Source organism: Dreissena polymorpha, chromosome 9, assembly GCF_020536995.1.
Source record: "Dreissena polymorpha isolate Duluth1 chromosome 9, UMN_Dpol_1.0, whole genome shotgun sequence".
Taxonomy (NCBI): domain Eukaryota; kingdom Metazoa; phylum Mollusca; class Bivalvia; order Myida; family Dreissenidae; genus Dreissena; species Dreissena polymorpha.
Genome location: NC_068363.1, coordinates 44073262 through 44095058, shown reverse-complemented (window position 1 = coordinate 44095058; position 21797 = coordinate 44073262). Strand labels below are relative to the sequence as shown.

Genomic DNA, 21797 nt, shown 5'->3' with positions numbered 1-21797 from the left:
ATGTATAGACTAATGAAAAAAGAAAAATGATCTTTCATTATGTTACTGTTTTTTCTTAGTGTGCATTTAGGTTTGACGGAATTGTATTGTAGAAATGTGTTACAGTAATAAATCAATTTTGACTAAAACAAGAGATGTGTTTGTCAGAAACACAATGCCCCCTTCTGCGCCGCTTTGAAGTCATATATTTGACCTTTAACCTTGACCTTTCACCACTCAAAATGTGCAGCTCCATGAGATACACATGCCAAATATCAAGTTGTTTTCTGAAGTGACATAGAAGTTATGAGCATTTTTTGAAACCTAAACGCAAAACCTAAATGCAAAGTGTGACGGAAGGACAGACGGACGGACGGTCCGATCACTATCTGCCCTCCTTTGGAGGCATTAACAAGTGAAATCTAAACATTGAAATGTCATCACTCTAGATCTACAATAGCTATGTTACATAGAGACATGCACAAATTCAAAGCTGTTATTTTCTTACACCTTAACAGTTATTTAACACATTTGTTAATTAGTTATTTTCAACAAGTGAAAATCAAGAAAGAGTACATTTTTCCAGGTGAATGGCGGTCAGATTACTTTTGGAGATGGGCTCTGTGAATAATCTAGGTCAGACTACATCAATACACCAGCATGAATCACCCCCAGGCTCTCAGGTAGGAAGAGCAACACTAGATCCAGGACTACCGCTGCCAAATTTCATTCACAAACAAGTGAAACCAATATGCACGAAGCATTTAATAACATCTTTTTTTATTTTCATCCCCAGATCTTAGGATTGCACTGGGACGTGTACAGTTTAACAAGTTCATGTTTCTGAGAATGAATCAGTTATTTTCAATTTACGTCCCATAGCTATACTTTACATTTTATTGAATTGTTTAAGTTTAATCAATCATAGTATTTATGTGAATAATGTTATGAAACAAGAATTAAAGGCTCATGAAAGTGAGTCTTTGACAATATATTAATAAATTGGGGGAAAAACACACATCACAAACAAAAACCAAGTAAAAGAAAATTCTCAAACTTCATATACATGTATCAACCAGTTCAAGTGAAAACATTTACATCTTTGAATTTTATTAGTGAGTTGTAACCTCAAACAATTGCTGCTCAATAACTTGCCAACACGAACCTTCTGGCACTGAAGTACTGGTATACTAGTAAGGCCTCATTAATCTCATGCAAAATGTGCATGAACAAAACCGAATGCGAATACAGAAAACAATTCAAGCCTTTTCATGTATGCTGATTGAGTTCACAAGTGCAGGTCAATGTAGTCCAGCTATACATTTGAGGGTTGGAGGTGTAGAGCAAAAAAACTTGTTTGCAATGGTAAACAGCAAATTATAAATTCAAAGAATAATTATATGGTGCTTTACTTGTCAGGTCATTTTAAGTTATTTCTGTTATATTACTTGATAAAATACATAGGAGCCCCTCTTCTGCAGGGCTTTTTTCCTTCTTTAGCAAGGGCCTTATAAACCTATCCCCTGAGAGAAAGGCACTTCCCCAAGGATAATTTCTTTAAATCGATGCAATTTTCCCAAAATTTCAAGCTTACTTTGGGAAATGTTTTCCCCTTTCTCAGTCTTGTCAATATAGTTTTCCCCTAAAAGGAAGGACAGGCCATTTCTCTAAATCAAGAAAAAAGCCCTGTTCTGGAAAAATGCGATAAAATGCATGTTTGCAAAATGTCGTCCCAGACACTTTCCACCTAGCAGGGTCTTCACTAAGAAAAGGAAAAAACCCATAAAAGTGGAAAGTATCATCCCTGATTAGACTGTGCAGACTGGAACAATGCTTTATACACATGCATTAAGCCTGATTAGACTGTGCAGACTGGAACAATGCTTTATACACATGCATTAAGCCTGATTAGATTGTGCAGACTGGAACAATGCTTTATACACATACGTTAAGCCTGATTAGACTGTGCAGACTGGAACAATGCTTTATACACATACGTTAAGCCTGATTAGACTGTGCAGACTGGAACAATGCTTTATACACATGCATTAAGTATGATTAGACTGTGCAGACTGGAACAATGCTTTATACACATACGTTAAGCCTGATTAGACTGTGCAGACTGGAACAATGCTTTATACACATACATTAAGCCTGATTAGACTGTGCAGACTGGAACAATGCTTTATACACATGCATTAAGTATGATGAGACTGTGCAGACTGGAACAATGCTTTATACACATGCATTAAGTATGATTAGACTGTGCAGACTGGAACAATGCTTTATACACATACGTTAAGCCTGATTACACTGTGCAGACTGGAACAATGCTTTATACACATACCTTAAGCCTGATTAGACTGTGCAGACTGGAACAATGCTTTATACACATACGTTAAGCCTGATTAGACTGTGCAGACTGGAACAATGCTTTATACACATACGTTAAGCCTGATTAGACTGTGCAGACTGGAACAATGCTTTATACACATACGTTAAGCCTGATTAGACTGTGCAGACTGGAACAATGCTTTATACACATACGTTAAGCCTGATTAGACTGTGCAGACTGGAACGATGCTTTATACACATACGTTAAGTATGATTAGACTGTGCAGACTGGAACAATGCTTTATACACATACATTAAGTATGATTAGACTGTGCAGACTGGAACAATGCTTTATACACATACATTAAGTATGATTAGACTGTGCAGACTGGAACAATGCTTTATACACATACGTTAAGCCTGATTACACTGTGCAGACTGGAACAATGCTTTATACACATACGTTAAGCCTGATTAGACTGTGCAGACTGGAACAATGCTTTATACACATACGTTAAGCCTGATTAGACTGTGCAGACTGGAACAATGCTTTATACACATACGTTAAGCCTGATTAGACTGTGCAGACTGGAACAATGCTTTATACACATACGTTAAGCCTGATTACACTGTGCAGACTGGAACAATGCTTTATACACATACGTTAAGCCTGATTAGACTGTGCAGACTGGAACGATGCTTTATACACATACGTTAAGCCTGATTAGACTGTGCAGACTGGAACAATGCTTTATACACATACGTTAAGCCTGATTACACTGTGCAGACTGGAACGATGCTTTATACACATACGTTAAGCCTGATTAGACTGTGCAGACTGGAACAATGCTTTATACACATACGTTAAGCCTGATTAGACTGTGCAGACTGGAACAATGCTTTATACACATACGTTAAGCCTGATTACACTGTGCAGACTGGAACAATGCTTTATACACATGCATTAAGTATGATTAGACTGTGCAGACTGGAACAATGCTTTATACACATACGTTAAGCCTGATTAGACTGTGCAGACTGGAACAATGCTTTATACACATACGTTAAGCCTGATTACACTGTGCAGACTGGAACAATGCTTTATACACATGCATTAAGGCCTGTTAGCCTGTGCAGACTGGAACAATGCTTTATACACATGCATTAAGTATGATAAGACTGTGCAGACTGGAACAATGCTTTATACACATGCATTAAGCCTGATTAGACTGTGCAGACTGGAACAATGCTTTATACACATACGTTAAGCCTGATTACACTGTGCAGACTGGAACAATGCTTTATACACATACGTTAAGCCTGATTAGACTGTGCAGACTGGAACAATGCTTTATACACATGCATTAAGTATGATTAGACTGTGCAGACTGGAACAATGCTTTATACACATACGTTAAGCCTGATTAGACTGTGCAGACTGGAACAATGCTTTATACACATACGTTAAGCCTGATTAGACTGTGCAGACTGGAACAATGCTTTATACACATGCATTAAGGCCTGTTTTCCCACACCAAGGCTCACATGTACCGGTACACACTTTTAAAGCTAGATTCCTGTGTGAAATAATATCGGTCACCAAACATTGCCGTGCTGTGGGGTGCATGATGCAGCAATTTGAACTTAATTAATTGGCACAAAATAGTAATTAGAACAATTATAATGACAAGATAAAGGCCTATCAAAACATGATCATTTATTGGCAGGCCATTGGCTTGGAATTAGCGTGAATCAATTACATGCCCGTTTGATGGCTGTGTAAGAATGAATTTATAATACATGTAGGTTCAAACAATTTACAAACCCATTTTAATATTCAGTTCACTGGTTGCTGAAATAACACAACTCTTGAGCCTGTTAAGCATTCCTCCCATCATAAATCAGACTGTAAATCAGTTTGTCAGAACATTTTTTGTAACACCTGCCAAATAAAAAAAATACTTTTTCACAGTTTTCATATTTTAGCATGGTTAAAGCAAGGTTTCTGTCATTACACTTTGCAATTGTTCTTCATTTTCCACAGTGACTATCATTTATTCCTTTTCCTGTGTGATCAAGTTGCGCGATTAACATTATTTGCATGTGTGACTATTAGTAAATACTCATGTACATGTATTTCCCTGAGTGATTGTTTTTCATTCCTCTGCGTGATTGTTTTCCATTAATCCTCTGTATGATTGTTATTTACTCCCTTTGTGATTGTTATTCATTTCAAAGTGTGACCGTTGTATAAATTCATTTTTCTGTGTGATTGTAATTCATTTTGGTCTGCTTTTGGTCATTCAATTATTTCACTATCTGATATATGACCATTGACATCATGGAAATAAGGGCATGGGGCAAAATTATAGGGTGAAAGATAATTATCAACAAAAAAATCAAAAATGGTTGCTTAATCTGTTCATTTGAAACAGAAAATTAGATAATGCCTGGCATACATTTTAAATGTCTGGAAATAAATGTTAGTATTTTCATTCTTGCAAGTTGAACACCTGTGCAAGATATTTCATTGCAATCTTATCTGGACCACATGTAAACAATCTGGATTATATGGAAGAAAACCATTATCCCAGATAGGTGTTATCAATCTTTGTTTTCAAAGATAGCTTTTGCAAGCAATATGGAAATGATCTTTTTAGAATTAATCTCTTGTCATACAATGGTTCATAATTTAGCAACAAACAGATGCTCATGAAAAAAAAAACAATCAGACTTGTAGACAGTTTTTTATTTTCATACTTGAGAATGCCTAGTTATTTGTTTCAGAACCAAACTGGATAGTTTGTTTAGAATTTAAGAAAATTCTTAATTGTTGTCAAGCATTTCTAAAAACAGTCTCTGCTTTTTACAACTACTGACTGTACTGGATAAACAAGAAACCGTCGGAGACGGGTGATGCTCCCCAAAGGTTTTTTTGTCACAATATTGCACTTTATATTCAGATAAAAGGAAACATCTAGTAGTTGGGGGACAAGAATTGCACTACATGTACAGTTAATGGAAAATTTCAAAGGGCCATTACTCTGTGAAAAATCATCCGACCAGAACCAGCTGATAATATGCACATCCCCTCTTGGTCGTGAAGCTTCCCATAAAGTTTAATTGAATTCCGGTCATTTATTGCTGAGAAATAGCCCAGACAAAAATTGTGCACGGACGGACGGACACATGCACGGACAGACGAAGCGGCGACTATATGCTTCCCCCAAAAATTTAGGGGGAGCATAAAAAAATAATTGTTTCACTTACGCCATGAAAGAAAATATAACAATTTTTAGCTGTAACAAGGCTATTGTCAAGCAATATGGTCCCCTACCAACTCCACTATTGTCAGAAATTCCACCATTTTCAGAATTTTTTTTTGGTTGCCATAGCAACCACAATTTTTTTCTGTACTGTAGGAACAAAATTAAATGACGTGCATAATGTCCATATTGCCATCTATCCATGTTTCAAGTTTCATGAAAAAATATGAAGAACTTTTAAAGTTATCGCAGGATCCAGAAAAGTGTGACAGACAGACAGACTCACAGAGCGCAAACCATAGGTCCCCTCCGGTGAAAGCAGTAGGGGACAATTAAGAGCAAGCAATATTGCACACAAATTAATAAGACAATTCACTGCAACATTGTTGCTGTCTATTGTCCTTAAACACGCCCATCAAGCAGTTTGTGAAGGCGTTATGGTTTGACAAACTTGACACATTTGAATGGTTATTTTCCAAACACTGGGGTTCATACTTTATAAAAAAAAGCTTAATTATTCATAAGGGTAATTATAACCATTACAATGTTCATATATTTGTCAGGACAAATGCAAAATCCTGATATGAAAAAGCAACCGTTAAAGTGAAAATGTGACTTCTAGAGAGTTCAGAAGCTTTTTATTTTATTTAACCTGGTAACCTAGTTTTTGACCTCACATGACCAAGTTTCCAACTCAGCCAAGAAATTATTGCACCAAATCTTTCGACTAAGTTTCATGAAGGCTGAAAATATATGTGGCCACTACAGCATTGGAAGTTATATGTTGAGGATCCGAAGCATGACTCACCACACATTATGGATAAAAGGAGATCACAAAAGCTAACCAAAATAAAGTTTTGTTTGATTCTCTTCAAAAACACTGTCTCTTGATAACATCAGGCATTAAAATAATCCTCTATTTCCTCTGAGGAAGTGAGATATACCATGCTGCAACATGGAAATAAATACAATGGCAATAGTATACCTGTATACTGCATTACTAACAACATGTTTTTCTTAATTATGAACCAGACATACTTATGGAAAGAGAGATTAGATTGCTTAATGATCAACATCATACAAGAACCATCCCATTATAAGAGTCAGTTACTAAACACAAGTACAGCCATCAAACAGTCACTGTCTACACCTACATGTACACAATGAGGAATTACCAATTGTAAAGCCAGACCAGGCTTACATTGTATCAGTACACCCCACTACAACATCTAGGTAGTTTACCAGATCAATGGATTATGGGACTACTTTTTACCCCCCCCCCTCAGCCACTCCCAGCAGCAAGTGGTATTGTTTTGTTACACAAATAAGACTAGCTGGCACAACCATCTAAGATCTACACAGAAAATACAGGCTCTGAATTACTGAGAATGTAAAATACTCTGTGAAGACCAAATGCACCACAGCTGCATTTTAATAAGGTGGATAAAACTGGGGTGTGTCTGCATGTACATGAATCTGACTTTGTCTAACAATCTGCCTGGCAGTTAAAACCTTAAACTTTACCTTGGAAGAAATGTTCTTTTTTCTTTCATTTTATCCACATTGTTTAGATGAATTTCAAAGCAACAGCATTTCTCGCTACATGTTATAAACAGTGGTTAAATAACTGATCAACTGAATTAGGATTCCTTTCAAAGAAAAAACTAGGTGCATTGTGATTGAAAGTTACAGTTTGAAGAAGACTTGTCCATTTGGGCGAAGAGATTTTTAAAATAATTTTTAGTTTTTAGAAAACTTACGTTGTGAAATCTTCCATTTCTGGGTATTTAATTGCACAAACCCGTTTAAATCTTCTTGTAAACGCCTTTTTTAGTAAAATGTTGAATACGAATTTCAGTGCTCATTTGAAACTGACACTCGTCATTGGAGCAGGGGTTTTCCAAGCCATTTTGGGAAAAAAGGTGTTGTCAAATTGGGATTTTTTATTTTTTTAAATTGATAAAATAGCAAATTTGGCAATTGTTAAACAACAAAATGGACCAAATTGTGTTGTTTTTTTGACCAACAAATATTGACTGTTTGCAGGCCATTTTTTAAAACAAATGCAATTCACGCTTTAAGCCCACAGATTTAAAACTAATTAACATGTAATATAATTCTTTATAATAATTCAAATCAGGAGAACTAAATCCTATAAATTATTAGTTGTATACTTTGTTAGATTGTTATGAAATAAAATTGATATATAATAATCATTAGAAGATTCTTTCTAAAACAACAGCATCGCAAAGCGGGTGCCAACGCTCTGCTGCGGGTGCAGTTTTGAGTACATGAAATCTTGTCAGAAGAATATTAGAGGTCACAGTGACCTTTGACCTAGTGACCCAAAAATGTAGCTAAATATAAAGTTTGACTTTCAATGTTGTAGGTGGAAGCACTTAGATTTTAGAGCCAATGTTAAGATTTTAGCACGGCGGACGACAAAAGACAGCGGACGACAAGCTGGCTATGACAATACCTTGTTTTTTTTCTGAAAACAGCCGAGCTAAAAATAAAAAAAAGGTTTATTGGGGGAAATTGGGGGAAAAAATTTGGTTTGGGATTGGGCCTGTTTACTTTGGGATCGATTCCGTTTTACGACCTTTTTTAAATAGCAGGAAAACTCCTGTGGAAAGCTGGACCAATCTGGTGACTTGTTCAACTCAAGTGCTATATCCGTGTCATTTATAGTCTAAGGCTTGTAATTAAGGCATTTAAGCTTAACATTATCCTTTGGCTTTAAATATTTTCCCAAACATAAACATACATTTCAAAAGATTTTCACACCTGTGTTTAAAAGTCATGAACAGGAGAAGCAAAAAGGAGCTGGGTGTAGCACCCTTCTATTTCATGCTAGACCTTTCCCTAAATAATGAAGAGTTACAGTAAGTTCACAAACTTGCAAATGTCCAATTAAAAAAGACAATAACAATTCTATTAGCAGCATTTAGAGCAGGGCATGCCTTGTTTTGCAGTTGACTTGGGATTAAATTAATGTTAATAAGTTCACCACATTTTTGTCTTTTGTCAATATTGCGCTTTTAACCATACATGCACACAGTTTTTAGCATAGGTGCAACGCACCTATGCTTAAGGTATATACGACATTTCGAAAACCCACATCGATCGGTTGACCATTATGAAGCCTTACCTGATCAAAAATCAGACGAAATATCTATTTAATTTAGTATATGGTAATTCTTACAATTTATTTTTAAACGTTTTTCTAACGTTTTCTTCCAAGAATATTGCTGACACCGTTTTTAGTGAATTTTTCTTAGACCGTTTTACGTGAAAAAACTTTCTAAGAAACCAAAACAAATTTCGTTCGTAAAACAATTCTGTTCTTGTTGATAGTGACCTCACACCTAATTTCTATTTCCTGTGTTTACTGTTCTGTGAGAGGTCAAATGTTTACATAACTGAATTCATAAGGCCCTGGTTTAAGGATATGTAAAATTTTATCAGTTAATTATAAATGGAAATTAAAACATATTCTCAGCAGGAAGTGGGGCATAAAGCACTTTTATTCTTCGGAAATGTGTAAAAAATGGCGGAGTGCGATGAATGTTTTCTGATTTATGACATGGATTCTGACCTGCCTTTCTATGGATTTGATGAAGTAGAGTTTGAAAGTAATAGAGATGTGTTAATTGAAGTTAAAATGATTTACTTTGAGCCAGAAATTAACGTTACGAGTAGAGCTAAAGGTTTAAATGTGGCATCGGATTTAATGGATTCGCGCGAATTCTGGACGAGTGTTGTGTCTGTAAAATATTAAATGGAAAGCTGTAAATGTATCAAGTCGGAAAAGAAAACGGATGGTTGCATAATGGTATGAGTGAAATAATGATAATTCTACGTAATTATTTTCATAGTTATGTCATTTTGTAACCATTCACATTCGTAACTATTTGGAATTCCCGTTTCTAAAAATAGAACAATTTGGTAACAAGGGGGGGGGAGACTTGTGATGTCAGCAATCGTTAAGGTTACAAAATACTAAATAATCGAGTCATGAAGGGCTGTACTCTCTAAACAAATCATCATATTTTCCTCGAAGGCATGTTATACACTTAAGACTGTTGTTCTGGTTTTATCGTTTGGAGATATTGATAGGGTAAGCATAGGTCTTCACTACTAAATCCCTGAAATAGGATAAAGTTGGAGATTAAAGTAAAAAATGGCACTGCAAAAGGTAATAATCCACTAGAAAACGGCCGAAAAAAAGGCGCAAAAACAGTCGATTTTGATTTGAGTCAAATTCTTTTTTGGTTTGAACATGACATATCTTTTTTATTGCTTAAATCGATTCAGCTAAGAATGCCCGTCAAGAAAAGGTATGGTTATGGGGGTCTCTACAGTACAGGCAACGTGTACTTTGACAAACGCCACTCGTCGCGGTGTTCATTTTATGGTGTTCGCTTACCAAACGACCTCCACGATGGGTGTTCAGATCAAATATTCGCGGGGGCCGTTTTCCATAAGGTGGACACCGCAAATCACCGCGGACCCATAATATCTACCGCCGTGTTCATCGTGTTCGCTAGAACTAAAATAATTAAACATAAACGCAGGTCGGTACCAATTCGCAGAAAGAATCTACCGTGCGTTTGAATGTTATAGGTGTCATTTGGTGTCTAAAAAATTAAAATGATTACGAACAATCACAATTGATTACCACATACATGCAAAAATTCCCGTCTCTGTCCATTAACCGATAATCCCGAGATTTCCGATTTCATTCAAATTCTGGTCAATGTTGATGATAAAAGTGTGATAGAAATGCAAAAATCACAAACGTTCGCCATATCTCTAAACTATCAAATGCATTTCGGCATATATTTCTATTTAAAGATTTGATGAAATAAGCGCCCAATCAGAACAGGTGTATTTCAACATTCGTAAATCCCCTGACGCCTAGTGCGCGCGTTGTGTAGAGTTCATGTTCTGTTACAAATTGTAGCCACAAATAAATACATGTATATACATGTATGCCCATGATATTTTCATTATCCCCACGCTTTTTGAAAAAAAGGTGGGGATATTGTGGTTATCTCCGCCGTCCGTCTGTCTGTCCGTCCGTCCTGGCCACTATCTCCTCCTACACTAAAAGCACTAGAACCTTGAAACTTACACACATGGTAGCTATGAGCATATGTGCGACCCTGCACTATTTGGAATTTTGATCTGACCCCTGGGTCAAAAGTTATAGCGGTTGGGGTGGGGCCGCGTCAGAAATTATCACTCATTTTTTTAGGTTATTTTACATTTACTTCTTTATTTCTACACCGATTCACTTCAAATTGATACTGGACCTCTCTTATGACAATACGGTCAATCTCAACCATGCATGGCCCCATTCCCAACCCTGGGGCGCCCCGCCCACATAGGCCACACCCACCAAAAATTTCCATTTACTATAATTTTTTCATTTCTACACGGATTCACTTCAAATTGATACTGAACTTTTGTTATGACATTAGGGTCAATCTCAACTATGCATGGCCCCAATCCCAACCCTGGGGCGCCCGCCCACATAGGCCACACCCACCAAAAAATTCCATTTACTATAATTTTTTCATTTCTACACGGATTCACTTCAAATTGATACTGAACTTCTCTTATGACATTAGGGTCAATCTCAACTATGCATGGCCCCATAACCAACCCTGGGGCCCCGCCCACATAGACCACACCCACCCAAAATTGCCTTTACTATAATTTCTTCATTTCTACACCGATTCACTTCAAATTGATATTGAACTTCTCTTATGACAATACAGTCAATCTCAACTATGCATGGCCCCATTACCAACCCTGGGGCGCCTCGCCCACATAGACCACACCCACCCAAAATTGCCTTTTACTATAATTTCTTCATTTCTACACCGATTCACTTCAAATTGATACTGAACCTCTCTTATGACAATACGGTCAATCTCAACTATGCATGGCCTAATTACCAACCCTGGGGCCCCGCCCACACCCGCCCAAAATTGCCTTTTACTATAATTTCTTCATTTCTACACCGATTCACTTCAAATTGATACTGAACTTCTCTTATGACAATACGGTCAATCTCAACTATGCATGGCACAATTACCAACCCTGGGGCGCCCTGCCCACATATGTCACACCCACCCAAAATTGCCTTTTACTATAACTTCTTCATTTCTACACCAATTCACTTCTAATTGATGATGAACTTCTCTAATGACAATACGGTCAATCTCAGCTATGCATGGCCCCATTACCAACCCTGGGGCACACCTAGGTCTAACATTCGGCGTGGGGATACGCGTCGGCCTCTGCCGCGCCATTTCTAGTTTTCTTTGTTCTGAACCATAAAAAGCGCGCGAAAATTGGCGTGGATGTATTTATTTTTTACACAAAATCTTCGTAGCGCAGACAACATTGAGTTCTTTTAATTTCGATTTAAAGTTTCGTAGTGAATTTCTTCTCAAGTACCGGGGTAGCTTGCGAATGATTTGGAACTGACATTTCATATGAATAAAATAAAAATCAAACAAGCTGTAACACGCCATATTTAGATTTCATGCAACATGTACAACAGGGCTTGCACTAAGAAATAAATTTTGGAAGTCCTGACTTCCTGCTCTTCACTTATGGAAGTCCCACTTAAAAATGTTGGAAGTCCAAACAACTTTAATGTTGATGTTAACGGAATGTCAACTGCGTAAATGATCACAAACTCTTCCCATCCATTTTGGGTCACTTTAATCATACATGCCATAATTTTTCAGACCAATTCCGGGACATTGAGTTAAATTGTCCGGGACTTGTTAAATTGTCAATCAATTGACAACCAATCACAATAAAACAAATACAACAAAACAGTACCGGTATATCGTCAACTTAAAATCCGGACAGTCAGATGTGTGAACAACTATCCTTTGCCCTTACGCAGCGGGAAATAATGACGTAGTAAATTAAAGTCAATTAACAACCACATTAAACAATGCCGCCTTTTCAGTTTGACTGCGAACGTGAGACAATCAATATGATAACAGGACCCCTGTTAATTGATCGATTTTGACACGTAGCGTAGTGTGCCTTTACGGGTAATCATTGTCATGGAGACCCTGCAGATATACACAGATTCGAGGTGCAGTTAAGCCTAAGATAAGGTACATGTATATATGGATTTTGTCAATTCCCGGACATTTGACAGATTTCCGGGACAGCGGGACTAGTTCTTCATTTCCGGGACTGTCCCGGACAATCCGGGACATATGGCATGTATGCTTTAATTCTGTGAAAGTAACTAGATATATCATACAAGAAGGCGGAGACTACCCTAGGCTTTAAGAATAGGGAGAAGTTTGGAAAATCAGGGTATAAGTTTGTGCAAACAATATCGACTTAAAAGACAAAACATGTTAATTTCAAAACTTTTATTATTTCTATCATTTTACTATGTTTATTCTAAAACATTAAATTCTCATTAAAATCTACTTAATCATAACACATTTAAGTCATTCAACACATTTAAGTAATTTGAGATATGTGCAGTTGCACCTTTTCATCACATATTTATTGTCATTTTATTATCCTCATCCCTATGACTGCATTTGCAACACAGCGATTTTCCTTGTCCAATTGGGAAAAGTACCCGTACCGGTCCGATTGGGAAAAATTGAGTCGTGAAAACCTCAAAATTGGGAAAAATCGAGTCGTGAAATCCTGAAATTGGGAAAATCGCATCGTGAAGTTTGGGTCTTATTGAATACATCATACAGTTCATACTTAATTGAACATACCCATTTAAATAATCATTTGCAGGCATGCCTTAATGACCATTAAGTTATAAAGTTTATATAAATAACAAAATATTATAAAGAACACACCAAATCAATTACTAGTTGTTTTAATCTCTTTTAAAGCAATGTCTCTCTCTTTCATTTTTGTGAAAATTTCAACAATCTTTGATGTTTGATCATCACTCAGTTGCTTGCATCCCTCCCTGCACAGCATCATTATTGCTGTCAATGTGTCCTGTGATAGATGGTTCCGATTGGTTTTTTGGCATAATATTTGCTATTATGACTCATTTCAAACTACGATAAGGTTACAAACCGACGTAAAACAGTACGCTGGCTGCCTGGCAAAAGAACCGGAAACAGTAACAACTCTATTGATTGAATGCGCTGAATAATAAAACCCGAAATTAATCGAGCGCGTGGTTACACACAACTATACGATTTTCTTTGTTCGCTCGCCGAAAGTTGGTTTTTTTACGAAACTTTCTATCGTTTTGAGAAAAAATTCGGACGCTGATTGGGATTTTTCCAGATGCCGATTGGGAATTTGGGAATTTTCGCTCGATTGGGAAAGTACCGTTTTGGGAATTTGGGAATTTTCGTTTGATTGGGAAAGTACCGTTTACCGGTACTTTATAAAGAAGGAGGAAAATCGCTGCAACAAAACACAATCTTAATGAATGGTCATGATGGAGCATCTAGTATATCAATTACTGTTTATCCGAATACTATACATGTCCGAAATATGTACATTTAATAAATGCCTCACCAGTTTTACTTAAATAATCCAAACTTTCCATGTTGTTATCTGGTTTAACAAACCTTATCAAATGTTTGTTAAATCCATTTAATGTTTTCTCCATTATTGAACCAACATTACCTGTAATTTGAATCGCCAGCTTTGAACTGAATGCGGGTTGAATGTTACAATAGGTCAGCCATTTGCAATGTCGAAGGTCATGACGTAGCAATTTAATTTTACTCGGATAATTTATATCTTATCTAGGAAATGTGTTTTCTGAATGTTACTGACTAGTAAAATGACTTGTTAGTATAGAAAATGAACTGTGATTCCAGTTTATATCAGATGGTTATTACTTGTAATAATCGGTGAATTAACAAACTGAGAAAACTCGCGAGACCTAATACGGTAGTGAATCTATGTAATTAATTAAACTTTGATCAGTTTTGTTTTTCTTGAATTATTTTTGCCGTCTTTCTTTTACCGTGCCGTCTGCCCAAAACCAGCAGTTATCTCCTAATCATTAGACAACTTACGGCATGCGCAAAGAGGCACGAGTGTGTTGTTAAAGCAACCAATATTAAGCGACTGCTTTGTAACGGTCATTTTGCGATCCGCGCGGGGTGGGTGGGGGGGGGGGAAATTGTGTAACCGTTAGATAAACAACATACAATAAACTTGCTAATCACCTGCGGGCGGTAGCAAATATAAGGAGGCGGAGTTTAGACTAATCGAGACGTGTGCAAAACACATTGAGTCGGCAGAAAGCAGTGTTGATTGAAGTGTTATTTTAATCGACAACTTACGTCACGGGTTGCTATTTTCGGCGTATGACCAATTTTAAGGAAGTACAGTGGACGTCATGGGGTTTTGTTATCGGCGTATGGAAACAATTATCGGGCGTAATATACGGCCGTACGCCGCTTAGTGCAAGCCCTGGTACAAGTCATTTTCTAGAAATCGGAAGAAATGAAACCCAATTTTGTGAAAACAAAAAGGGCAATGGCATTGATTAACACCATAAAAGTTAATCGTATTGATCATCTAAACGCTTAGTTTTAGTTTCCGACTTAACATACTGCCTGAGTTTAAGTACTTAAAATGTGCATATAATATATACATGTACATGAAGTATATGATTTTATTTTGTAAATGTACATGTACATTTAAAACGCGTGAATGACCCTCGCAGACAGGTGTTTACGGTGGCTGCGCAGCATCGCGGTGATCACGGGTGTTCCTGTTAACGATAGCGTGCAATTGCGGCGATTTCGGGTGTTCGCCAAACACCGCGGTCAGTAGCGTGTCCGCCCCCCACAAAATGTCACCCATCGGGAAAATTGAACACCGCAGACACGCGTTTTTGTCAAAGTACACGTTGCCTGTACTGTATGTGCAAAATGTTGTATTTATTTTCGCTCAAAGTTGTCGCTTTTACATCGAAACATATAAGGAAACTTTTTAGTATATTTTGACCTAAACATTTACTTCAGCAGCAACTTCCCTGTATCTTGCAACTATGCTTTCAGCGCCATCGGCGCTCTCGTTTTTCTCTATTTAATATCAAGAACCTTTGATTATTTCAATGTGACATTTAAACTAATGTAAAAATAGTTAAAGATATGGAAGAATCATATTTTCCCGACGATTATGGAAGCTCAGATCTTTTCTTTGCGTATATAAGGGTCCGTTTAACAGACCCATTTCCAAAGCAAAGTGGTAATTGTATTTGTATTACATCTTACAAAGTATATAACTACGATGTATGGTGGACTAACCAGTTATCGAACACCTAAGAAATTACGTTAAATTACCTTAAAATTGAAACACTTCAAATGACAAAAACATTTTGTTTTAACAAATGACTAACAGTTCAATCATTGAATGATTTATCTGTAAAGTTTTCCGGCAAACTACCTTAAAGAATTCATAACAATGATTCCCTGATCATTGTCACCTCTAGCAGACAAAACAAAATGGTGGCCAATGTAAACATGACCTATTACCAGACACTTCATAAATACTACTCCAGTATATACAAAGTAACATGACTATCACGTGATCCGGACTCGGCGAAAAAATCTGCGTCTGCTCAGGGATTTCAATAGACGCAGAATCCTGCGTTTTGACGCGAGCAAATTAAAAATGACCCATTTTTGACGCAAGCCTTTTTTCTGCTGTGCGTCATTTTGACGCGTCGAAAATTTGACCCGTGCATCAGTCAGTTAACAACTCGAGTTACATGGTAATAAATCCCGCCGTGCTACTAATTGAAATTAATGTTTCAGTATTTGAAACTCGGTTTATAAGCGAGGGAATACCCCGGGCGTTGTTTATCTTATCTCATCTCTTCCAATACACATGTCACCGTCTAAATAGTGCGTGTCCACTAACTGGGTAATAAGCAGCAGTGGGTACGTGATAATTGATTGACCATCCGAAAAAAATGCAGGTTTTTTGCAGACTTTTCAAACGGCACGGTTAAAGAAAGTCGGCAAAATTAATTTAAGTAAAAACCATATTGATCAAAGGTCTATTAATTACGTAGATCCAATAGTAGATCTAAGTCCAGCGAGTTTTGTCAGTTGTTAATCCACCGATAATTACGAGTAACACCCATCTTATATAAACTGGAATCACATTTTTTAATACTAACAAGTAATAATACTACACATAAACATTGAGATAACACATTTTCTCGATAAGATATAAATTATCCGAGTAGAATTAAATTGCTGCATCATGACCTTCGACACTGTAAATGGCGGACTTAACATTCAACCCGCGTTCAATTCAAAGCTGGCGATTCAAATTGCAAGTAATGGAGATTCATTAATGGAGAAAGCATTAACTGGATTTAACAAACATTTGATAAGGTTTGTTAAACCCGATAACAACAAGAAAAATTTGGATTATTAAAGTAAAACTACTACAGGTAAGGCATTCCAAAGTGTACATATTTCGGACATGTATAGTATTCGGATAAACAGTAATAGATATACTAGATGTTCCATGCATTTAGATTGTGTTTTGTTAGAAAAGCTATCATAAGGATGATGATAATATATGTGATGAAAAGGTGCTACCGGTACATATCTTAAATGATTTAAATGTGACAGTGTTAAAAGACTTAAATGTGTTATAACTGTAAGGAAGTATATTTAATGTACCAATTCATTAAAATATGTTGTGTTATGTACCATGGTATTGTTATTTAATAAAGCAGTATACCCTTTTAAGATATTGTGTTACTCTTTGAGCATATTTTTATCTAAAAAATTGAATAATACAGACAAAAACACAATCAACGCGTTCAAAATTGACCCCACCATTTTTCAATTTGACTCCTCAAAATTTCAGTCCAGGGGTCATTGACTCCTGGTTTTCAAAATCTATTGAAATCCCTGGTCTGCTGCAATCAAAATTGCAAACGGAAATATGCTTTTTGGTGTGTAAATGCACGTTTTGATAAATGCATTCAAAAAGTAATAGCAAAAAACACACAAAACGGTGTAAATAACAATAAATGCATTTCTTTAACCTGTTTTCGGCGCATTTGTTTCAAGCTAATTAGGCAAGTAGGTATGGACTTCATGTGTGACCATTTGTTTATCAATGTGACGCCATGCACACTTTTGCGAATGTGCATACAGAACCAAAACAAAATGTCCGATAATTATATTAGGTGCTGTTCGATAACAGGTACTTAGACGATATATATGATTTTATTCTTCTAACTTTAATTATAATAAAAAGTAATATTGAATTTGCTTTCCCCATATCAGTGGATTTTTTGCAAAAAAAAATCAAAATCCCAATACTGTTTTTTTCCCAAAATGGCCAGGAAAAAGCCTGAGAATAATACCCGGTAATAGAAATGGAAAAAATTCATATTTGTACGACAAATATGGCCGATAAATTACTACAGGTGATATAAACTTAATAATTAACACTTTCGTACTTACCTCTCCTGCATAGCTATATTTTGCCTTGAGAATAAGTCTGTAAAGCCGCGTTCGATTCTCATCATCAAATGGCATAGTTCCACTTAGTAGAATGTACGTTATAACTCCAATTGCCCACACATCCACCTGAACAGTGTATGGTTTTCGTGCCAGTATTTCCGGTGCAATATATTCAGGCGTACCACAAGTTGTCCGCATCATGCTCTCGCCTTTAACAGTCGCACTCAATCCAAAATCAGTAATCATTATTTTGGAATCGTGTCCAGGATGATAATATAGGAGATTCTCAGGTTTTAGATCTCTATGGGCTATTCCCAGTCCGTGCAAATACTCCACCCCTTCCAAAACCATCTGTAACACCCTGGTTGCATCCCGCTCCGTAAAACTACCTTTTGCAATAATTCTATCGAAAAGCTCGCCCCCAGTTGCCAGCTCCATCACCATGTACACTTTATCCTTCGTTTCAAACACTTCCACCAGCTGAATTATGTACTGGTGTTTGACCCGTCTTAATACTTTTAGTTCTGACTCGAATACTTCCTTTCCTTGCACCCGATCGATCATTTTGATCGCATACGGCTGCTTTGTGAGTCTATTCTCCACACGCACTACGCGACTGAAGCTTCCCCGGCCTATAAGAGCTTTAATGTCGTATTTGGCCGTCACGCGTGGGTCAAACTTGTCCCTGTACTTTTTCACCTGAAAGATTGAGGCCAATTTTTTAGTCAATTGGTAAAATGTGTCAGAGACAAAGACTACCCCATTTTGTATTATATTAAAGTCTAAAATTTAGTAAATGCGAAAGAAAGAAAACATTTACCGAAATATAATCAAATTTCAATAAAGTACAGAATCAGTGGAGAAAACAGAATCATTGGAGATACATGTAGCATTTGATTGTTTCATTTTGAACATCGTCCATGACTTCCCAGTGTTTTAATCATTCAAATTCAGGAACGTTATAAGGACCCATTGCCAAATTATAAGTTTAAAGATTATTTTTTTCAAATGGGACCTAAAATTTTCCAATTGAAGGTTACCCAAAAAATTGTTGAAATTAATCTAAATATTTAGTCTACCTCCCATCCAGCTCTATAAGTTGAACATTAGTATATTTAATATTGAAAACACTTTTATTTTCAATTTTGAAGTATCTGTCAGCGAAAAAACAGCAAAGATAAATTCCCAAGTTCAGTCAAAAGTAAAGTGAGACTGGTATGGAAATGACATGATTTTATGTACCATAAAGTGAAAGTGAAATTCATACTTAATGTAATAACCTCATTAAGGGGTGTTGTGGCAGTTTATTTAACCGAGGATATATTTACAGCAACACTGATGATGCTATTATCACAACTCAATACTTTTGTTATCAGTATCATCAGAAATGACCGAGTTGGTTCATAATACAAATGTCAGTGGTTCGATCCCAGGCGGGGTTCACTTTTTTTATACTTTTTTTTCTTTCTTTAATTTAATACTTGTTTTATACTGCAGCTCTTTAGTCCTATTGTTTACATTTATCAATTTAAAGCATTTAAACACAAACTTCAATACATGCCGAAATCTGTGAACATGTAAGTTATTAATGATTAAGGTCGAGTTTGATACTGTATGGTATTATGTTTGTGATTAAATATTGTTTTTTATTAATGTCTTTTGGTAAGCTGTTGTGATCCCAGTTAAGATTGTAAACAATTTCTAATGTTTATGCATATTTCTGACAATCTATGTACCCGTACTTGGGTTTTGTCTTATAATAATTGCTGTTGTTTTTTTTAAATGAAATTTGACATCTAGACGGTAGGAATAATTAAAACAAAAAATCTCTGTTAAAAGTGCGGTGACCCCCTTTTTTATTTTTGTTTTATGATGAAAATACGTAGATGAACGTATTTGAGCAGTTTCGCAGAATTCTATTTGGCAGAATTTTTTTTAACTCCATCTATGTGGATAAAATAGTAAAAAAATATTTTAACCATGTTTTTATTTCATTTTTCATATGTATGTATATCTTAAATATAAATTTTTGACAAAATCTATTTGATGGAAAAAAATCAGCATAACTGCAGCAACACCCCTTAATATGTGCATACATGACGAAACCCATGTTAACCATTTTTACTGTTTAAAGAAAAACAGGTGTATAGTCTCAATAGTGAAACAATATGGCAATTATGCAGGGCCCTCAATCTGTCAAATCCACGGCCGAAATTCGGCCGCATTCCCCCCTGAAAAGTATACTTTTTTCCCCTTTTTTTTTTTATAGATAGATGTCTCATGATTACTATATCTCAATAATATTTTAATTTAATCTTGTCAAACATACTAAATTATGAAATCAGCAATGAATATAGTGCAAACATGTACAAATCTAATCAATAGGGGGTAAGTTAAAAATCCCCCAAAAAGGGAAACGCCGCGAAAATTCCCCATGCTATGGGTAGCGACCCGCTTCCCCTAAAATGGATTGAGGGCCCTGTTATGGAATAATTTTTTTCATTTCAAAACCTATTATTGACAGAATATAATACTTGTTACATAAATTAAATATATTAAACATATCACAATTGTTTTCCAAGTTATTCTCAGTGTTAATGTGAACATACTGAGCTCATGCCGGAGATTGAACCCACGTCCACCAGAGAGGTAGTCAAACAATTTAACCAAGTCGCTAAAGAGCTAGCTGTTGGAAGTGACCTTATTTCACTACAGTGTGTTATGAACAATTGTAAGTAGCAGCAACATAGAAAGAAATAGTATGTATTGCAGAAGGAATATATTTCAATCAACCAAAATGCATGCCACTAGACAGAAGTTCACATTTTCAATGCCAAATAACAGTATCAGCATTTGTGGTATACATGTAACACATAATGAGAGTCCAATAAATTATGTAAAAAAACAACTTGTTATAGTTGTTGGGCATAGCTGTTATTACAATACAACAAAACCATTTAACTAAAACATTAATAATGAATATGATCGTTCATTTCGTGAACATTACATTCTGATAGTGTACTTATAAATAACGTTGATATTTTGTAAATGAAATGTAACAATACTTGAAGACCGTCTACCTTTTTGTTTGTTTTGGGCTGGCCACCGTCGGGCGGAGGAGCCACGCCGCCCTTAGTCTTCCCGTTCATCTGGCGGTTCTGGGCGTTCGTGTAGGCCACGTTTGTGCCAGTTCCGCCTACTCGAGTTCCCGTCCTGTGACCCCCATAGACCGTCTCGACCAGGTGACCAGTCGACGGTGCCTCCGGCTCTAACTTACCGTTTGCGCAGCCCATTATGTAACGAAATACAAACGGGGTAGTCCCTTCATTACTTGATAATCTTGAAGGGGCTACATCGGGGCTCGACAGTTGAGAAAGGCACTGATTTGTGTATTGTTGCAACTAATCCTTCGGTGTATCCGCCATTTCTGTCAAATTAATCAAGCACCTGTTCTGAATATGCATCCGCCGTTAAAAATAGTCCTACTAGCAGACGCAAAAATCTTAATATAGTCACTGGTACCTCGGTCTCCTAGATACAAATGCTTTACATCACATACTGTAAGTGTATGTAGCTCACAAACTCAAATTTTACTAAACAATATCCGTAAAAATTAATGTGACCCAAATACCCAATACACATTGATTAATCGCGTAATGATCGTCTGTTAACCTGGTAGATACATGTCACGTGATCAAACGATCAGGAATACGTCACAAAGTTGTTA

The 21797-nt window shown here is 36.4% G+C and overlaps 1 protein-coding gene across 1 annotated transcript in view; it reads right to left on the bottom strand.

Moving 5' to 3' along the window:
* Positions 1-21765, bottom strand: part of LOC127846527 (serine/threonine-protein kinase H1 homolog) — a 39083-nt gene extending 17318 nt beyond the window's left edge. The window contains exons 1-2 of the mRNA XM_052377828.1: positions 21151-21765; positions 18071-18769 (exon numbers count right to left, since the gene is read on the bottom strand). Coding sequence (XP_052233788.1) covers positions 18071-18769; positions 21151-21363 — 912 coding nt within the window. The 5' untranslated portion in view covers positions 21364-21765. The remainder of the gene's footprint in view (positions 1-18070; positions 18770-21150) is intronic.
* Positions 21766-21797: the final 32 nt, after the last annotated feature.